The following is a 7,310-nucleotide window of genomic DNA, read 5'->3' as shown; positions in this document are numbered from 1 at the left end:
AAAAAAAAAAAAAAAAAAAAAAAACTGAAGAAGATAAAGAAATAAAATGTCACTTAACCACCCTTCTGCTTTGGTGTTTCAGGAACCCCAAACTTAAGTTTGTACAAGCAGTTGTATCTTTTTGTTTCTTCCTGGGTTACTCCTTCCTTTACCACTGTATTCAATACCCATGCTTTTTATTGAAATTTAATTAAATGTATCATATGTCACATATATTTGGGTACCTCACGTTGGTTTTCTCGAAGACTGGATGTAGTCTGATAATTATTGTTCTCCTCAGGTTCCACAAACTAGTTACAAGATGTTATTGCCCTTCTAATGAGGTTGCAAAAAGAGCATTAAAAGCTGGATTGCAGCCTCCCCAAATTAAGGTCTATGGTCTTCCAGTACGTCCTTCTTTTGTTAAACCAGTCCGGCTAAAGGTAACAACATTTTCTTTGAAGTATTACTTTTATGATTAGGGTTTTCTCTGATATTGGTCCCTTACATCCTTCTTATTTTCTAATTAGTCTGTCAAATCGTTGAAGTTGCTATGCTCAAATCCTAAGTAGTTTTGAAATTAGTCTCTCAAATGATTCATATTACTATTATGTCCCTCAATTCTTATTAGTTTGTTTCAAATTAATCCCTCTAATTGCTACTTCTATTCTTGATTGGCAGGATTAATTTCAAAGGGTTTTTCCTATATTGGTCCCTTATATCATTAGTATTTTGATATTAGTCCCCCAAATCACTGTATTTCTTCCAAATCATCTTAATATGTTGATATTAGTCTTCTGTTAAGCCAACCTTTAAAACCGTAAACCATGGTTGGGTTTAGACTAACCATAAATGGGTAATTAACTTATAACCCACCTCTTTCACTCCACACCCCCCTCACACCTCATGCTCTCGCTTATTCTCCTCTCTACCATCCTGATCACTCTCCTTATATTGCTTTCACTAGACCCCACGCCACTCTGCTGACTACCCACCCTCGCCATCATCTCCCTCAACCTCACCCTTTCCAACGCAACCTTAGCCCAATTTAAATTCAATAAGATTTCAAACCCTAACTCAAATGTCAGGGGTCTGAGCTGAACCTAGCGAAGGTGAAGACCTATGTAAACAAATGGGGCAGGCAGCCCAGATCAAGGAGATAGCAACATCTTCGGTGACTGATAATTTTGGCGATATGGAATTAAACAACCAACAAAGTAGTGACGACGTGGGTATTTTAGTTAAACAGATTGTGTTCCAGTAGTGGATGTAACAGGGCTATAATGGTTAAGAGAAAAAATGTAATGATAAGCATTATGATTAATCCAAACTAATTCCTCCTAAACTTCTTCTCTTCTTCTTCTACCTCTTCTCCTTTCTCTGTTCTATCTTTTTTCTCATGTTTTTTATTTAATTGACTTTGCATGAATGGGAGGTCATGGATGAAGATGTGGTCAAGCTTCAACTTTTGACGTCAAACCCTAACTCAAACCCTGGGATGGAGAGGGGACTGTTGGGGAAGAAGATGAATGAGATGGGTTTGGTTTTAATTAAACGGGTTTGGGTTTGGGGAGTCTTAACTGGTACAAGTTTAAACCATTGTGGCTTTGGGTATTTAAACTGAAGGAAAGAAAAAACATAAAGAAAATGGAATCTTCACTCACCATCTTAACACCAACTAACTAGAGAGACTAATATTAACATTTAAAGATGATTTGAGAGACTATTATCAAATGCAATGACTTGGGGAACTAATATCGATATACTAAAGATCTAGGAGACTAATATCGAAAGAATCCAATTTCAAAATAACGTATGATTTGGGCGACCTGATAGCAATTCCAATGATTTGAGGGACTAGTCTCAAAATATGAATGATTTAAAGGGACTAATATCTGGAAAAAACCGTATGATAATATTTTTCTCTATGTTCAATTTTATAGATATCCTCTTTAATCTGGTCCTTCAGTTGCTTATTTCCATCTGTAAGTAGGATGAGTTAAGAAGGGAGTTAGGGATGGATGAACATTTACCGGCTGTTTTGCTGATGGGAGGAGGGGAAGGCATGGGTCCTATTGAAGCCACAGCACGTGCACTCGGCAACTTATTATATGATGAGTATTTTGGAGGTCCTATAGGTCAGATACTTGTCATATGTGGCCGGAATAAAAAGCTTGCTAATAGACTGCTTGCAATTGACTGGAAGATCCCTGTGCAGGTATTCTACTTTTCTTAGGATACTTTATTGACATTTATACATTTCGAGGTTCATACTAGATAAATGTTGGTTGATATGTTTAAATTTTCTATTGCTTTATTCTTGATAAAGTTATATTGTGTCCAGTCTTTGGATTTGTGGTTCTCCATTAAGGCCTTGTTCATCTACAAATATTGCAAAACAAGAAAAAGGAAGAATAAAGCATGGAGTAGGTTATCATATGTGGAAAGTTGTTATAGGACATATTGTATATGAAACATACTGCGACTAGTTCTGTGCAACTTGGCCATTTTTTTTTGTAGTCAATGTATAGTTTCCTTAGTGATGCTACTACCTCTGATGATTAATTGATTTCTAGGTGAAAGGCATTGTTTATCCCAAGGGGTGAGCACTCGGTCGGTCGGTCGGCTTTTTGCCAAAATTTTCCAGACCGAAACTGCATCAATTGCTTCTCAGAACGGAACAATAGGTTCGGTTACTGCAGTGAGGTTTGATTGGTTACCTTGAATATTATGTCAGCAGACATCAACTGACCAAACAATATGCGCTCGTGACAAGATGAATCAAGTCAACAGTCATTTGGAAGAGGCAAAAGTCTACAAATCAATAAAACTCTAATTTACTTGTTAAAATCGTCCCTAGTCCCTATGCCTAAACTGTGCTATATACATCTGTCAATAGGTGTTGCGTGCACCTTAACCTCTCCTAGTTGTCACCCTCACTCAATCCCAAATATTAATCCTATGCCACTAAATTAGATCTTTCAATTAAATAGAAAATTCTTAGACATACTCACTGTCAACTGTCATTTCCAAGAAAAGTAAAATCTCGCCTAGTGACCCTACCACTGATAGTGGCAATTAAAGGTCGAACACGTTTGTGTAAAAGTTTGCAAAGGATATTTGGTCGGGTGCGGACAGTTTGGTCTGTGATTTCCTCAACCCGACCCGACCAAAATTACATTCTACACCGAACCGAACTGCCAAAGTTCGGGCAGTTCTATCGGTGATTTTGGTGTCGGCCGAACTGTGCTCACCCCTATTTCTTTCAGTTCTTCACCAGAATCTTTTTATCTGTGAGGATTCTTTCTGTTTCTGAGCAGATTTTCTTCTTAATATCCAGGTGAAGGGTTTTGTTACTAAAATGGAAGAATGTATGGGTGCTTGCGACTGCATTATTACTAAGGTAAGTTCTCTAATAGAAAGTCTTCTTTTGTGCAGTTCAGCACATGTTAAATATAAAAATGTATGTTGTTTAATCTGCAGGCAGGTCCGGGGACTATTGCAGAAGCCATGATTCGTGGTCTCCCCATTATTCTAAATGATTATATTGCAGGCCAGGTACCATTTTTATGCCTTTTCTCTAATTAACATGTCTTTGAATGCTCAAGTGAGTTCCACAAATCACATCAAATTGAATCCATGTGCTTTCATGAAGTTGAAATATTCTGCTTGGATATGGCTGATTTCATGATCTATTAAGCATTAGGCAATACTAATAGTAAACAAAGAACAAAACCTGCAAATTTCGTTTTGTATTAGTTAGATAAGTGATTTATAAGCTGTATGGTATTTCCTTTAGAACTCCTCTTGATTTAATTTGAACATGGCTTTTCTCTTGTCTAATTACCTTTTGATTTGCATTTATTCTGAGTAAAAACATATCTTGGCAAGGTTAAGGTATATATGGCTTGATAGGCTGCTCTTGCAGCTTACGTCTTCAAACTAATTAGAGCCTGCCTTTGAGTTGGATGTTGTTTCACATGAGATACTTGTTTTCTGATATTACGATGTTGAATGGTTATGTATAGGTTTGTTGAAAGGTTATGTATAGGCCTTTTTTTTTGCCCTTCCAAATAGATGGGAGGAAATTCTTAGGCATCTTTAAAATTTAGGATGAGGCCTTTCTTATTTTTATGTTATTGTTGTAGGTTGGAACAAATTGTAAGTGTGCAAGAACATGACTTGTGAAATATGAAACTTGATATTTTGAAACATTTACAAACTATTAATTGTGATCAATTGAAAACTTGTTGACAGATGGAAAGAAACAGAAATTTTCGAGAACTAAAATGAAACACGCACATGCGCACGCACACAAATAAACTTAGTTGTGATGAGAACTCCCCAAACCAAAACCAGACCAGCCATATCACTTCTATCATTTCTTAATTGAAAATCTGGCACTCTTTGGCATGCACCTTACTATGGTCTTCATATTGAGTTTGCCTTATTATCGTCTTCATATTGAGTTTGCTTTTGTTCTGAGCTGCTGAAGTTAAATAGAGGGTGCGACTTTATAGCACTTCTCATATCTGTTGTATAAGTAAAATGACACATGAAACCACAATCAATCAAACAAGTTGATATGGATAATTTATCTTTAAAGCCCAAGTTACTAGGTAATCAAAATATCAACACCATAGAAGGTGGACACTCTCTGGACAAGCAAGTTAGCCTTGAATTTGATATTGTAGATGGGTGGGCACAAATGCCCCAGCAACTGGACCTGGAAATTAGTAATTCATGTTAAAACACTTGTGTACTTTTTTATATGCACGTATGCAGCACATTTAGCTATATATTTTTCTATTTTGTTATAGTTATTATCGTCAAGGGTCTCACTTACTGAAGTTTCAGAACATTTGCCTTTTTTTTATGCTTAACTTGAAGCACTGTTCTTAGGTGAGAACCATCTGTTGAAGAGCTCTCAGGCTCATACACAATCCATTACCTGCTAAAAAAGCAGTAATTTTGACCGTGCTAAACCATGATTTTTGAACATGCCAATTGATAAAATATACACAAAGCCAATTTGGGTTTTTACTATTGTGCCTTTATGGTGTCTTGTAAATAAAGTCATATTTATGATGGGCTCAAATTTTTTCCACTCATTGCTATCTTGGTTCTATATGTTGTGAATATGTGCATTGTCTCACGGCCATGGGTGCAGATAATTTCATCATTCAGATACTCAATATTTAGTACCGGAGTTGTTCAGATTGTGAATCCCAAATTTTGATCATTTAAAATATCTGAATTCTTTCAAAAATTTAGTAGTAGATGTAATGCAAACTGGTCGATTACTGCGATTTTACTGAAAATGTTCCCTACTATTCGAAGGGCCTTTAATGGAACTGGAAGGAAGCATAGTGTTCATGTACCGACCTAAATTTTTTGGGATAAAGCTTGTTGTTGCTGCTGCTGCTGTTGCAACATGGAACCTTCAACTTTTTTCCTGTCCCTTAAACAGTTTATAACTTAATTGAAAAGATATTTACTTCTTGGGCCATGATGTTGAAAATAAACATGGTATGTTGCAATAGAGCTAACCATCTCCAAAGCTACATGATTGTAGATTGATGATTACTTCTATAAAGTATTGAGTAGTTCTGTATGATCAGAATGTTTCCCCCCTTTCCATGCGTGTTTGCTTTTTTGCACATACTTTATTACCATCAAATTGTGGTTTCTATTTACTTTATTAGTATCATATTTCTTGCTAATGATGTATAATCTGTATAATACTGCAGGAAGTTGGCAATGTACCTTACGTTGTAGAAAATGGATGTGGAAGATTTTCAAAATCACCAAAAGAGATTGCAAAAATAGTTGCGGAATGGTTTGGTCCAAAAGCAGATGAGCTCAAAATTATGTCTCAGAACTGTTTGAAGCAAGCAAGGCCAGATGCTGTGTTCAAAATTGTTCATGACCTCGACGAGTTGGTCAGGCAAAGAAATGCTCTTGTGCCTCAACTTTCATGTGCAACTTGACGTCAAAAACTTTTGAAATTTTGGTTCTCTTATCAATTTCATTACACAGTGGCTACTGCCTTCTTGTTAGTTTACGGCCTATTGGGTAAAATTTGCATTTACATTGAAGCTATATATGAACGTAGTACAAGTTTTATATACATGAACAGATGAAGGCGCAAGAGAATACCGTGAAGATGCGATCAAACTTTACGATGTACACGAGCGGGGGAAACAAGATGCACAGGTTTCGCGAGTTTCGCGATGTACATCAGTACATAAAACGGTACGTTGAAAATTATCTTCAAGGCAGGAGTAAATGGAGATCTTTTGCTGTCATGCTTGTTTTGGTGAGCTCGGTATGAACGAGGAGTTTACTATCCTTTAATGTGATATGTTGTGCAATTCGATTTACCAGAAGAATCATGAGAGAGGATGAAGTAAAAAAAAAAAAATCTACTCAGGTGTTAAATGCTGCCTGCGAATTGGAAGTCTGGCATCCATAATAAAGATTGAAAAGAGTTTATGGAGGAAGGCACCATCCAATTTTTAATGGATGGTCGTCTATTTAATTATAGGCCACTGTCTAGATTGAGTTCGTACCGAGCTTACGAAGAATTTTATCAAAATAGCAACCGTATGTTATACTAAAATCTATTAGCTAAGGGATCCGTGGTCACCCCGGATGGTCGGGAGGGTCTAATATGAAGTTTTGGGTTCGATTATTTTATTAAAAAAAAAAGAAATCTGTTAACTGAAAAAGGGGTTATTTGCATATATATATACCCTTAAATCATGCGCATTTATGAAATTACCTTCCAGAACTCACTATTTGCAAGCCTACCCCTCGAATCATTAATTTCGGAGGAAATTACCATCAAAACAATTAATCATCAACTTTGATAAGCCAGTCTGTAATCACAGTATAAAAATTTAAAAGTTTAGCACTAAGTTGACGATTTGTTGATTTTAGTGAGGTCTTTTCACAAAATTGAAGTTTGAAGGGTAGTTTTGCAAAGCCTAAGATTTGGAGAGTTTCGCCAATACCCATGAGTTTGGGCTATACGTGCAAATAACCCTAAAAAGACGCTCTACTAAGACCTATCAAGACAGATGAAAAATAAGCGAGGCCCATATTTGCAAAGTTACCGACTCATCATCTCACCAAATTATTCCCCTTTTATCCTCCCAACACCCCTTTCCTTCTCTCCCACTCGCTCACTCTCTCTCTCCATTAATTAATAATTAAAAAAAAAAAATGGAGCTCACCTCTCAACAACTTCAAGAATTCAACGGATCAAACCCTAGCAAGCCAATCTACGTCTCAGTCAAATCCACGATCTACGACGTCTCCGCCGGCGC

General features: G+C 36.6%; 1 protein-coding gene across 1 annotated transcript in view; it reads left to right on the top strand.

Moving 5' to 3' along the window:
* The window catches only part of LOC109844529 (monogalactosyldiacylglycerol synthase, chloroplastic), a 10,115-nt gene extending 4,038 nt beyond the window's left edge, over nt 1-6,077 (top strand). Inside the window, exons 4-8 of the mRNA XM_020413637.1 lie at nt 281-422; nt 1,973-2,197; nt 3,320-3,382; nt 3,463-3,537; nt 5,730-6,077. Of these exons, the coding sequence (XP_020269226.1) occupies nt 281-422; nt 1,973-2,197; nt 3,320-3,382; nt 3,463-3,537; nt 5,730-5,969 (745 nt within the window). The 3' untranslated portion in view covers nt 5,970-6,077. The remainder of the gene's footprint in view (nt 1-280; nt 423-1,972; nt 2,198-3,319; nt 3,383-3,462; nt 3,538-5,729) is intronic.

This window comes from Asparagus officinalis, chromosome 1, assembly GCF_001876935.1.
Source record: "Asparagus officinalis chromosome 1, Aspof.V1, whole genome shotgun sequence".
Lineage (NCBI taxonomy): Eukaryota > Viridiplantae > Streptophyta > Magnoliopsida > Asparagales > Asparagaceae > Asparagus > Asparagus officinalis.
This window is presented reverse-complemented; position numbering and strand designations above follow the sequence as displayed.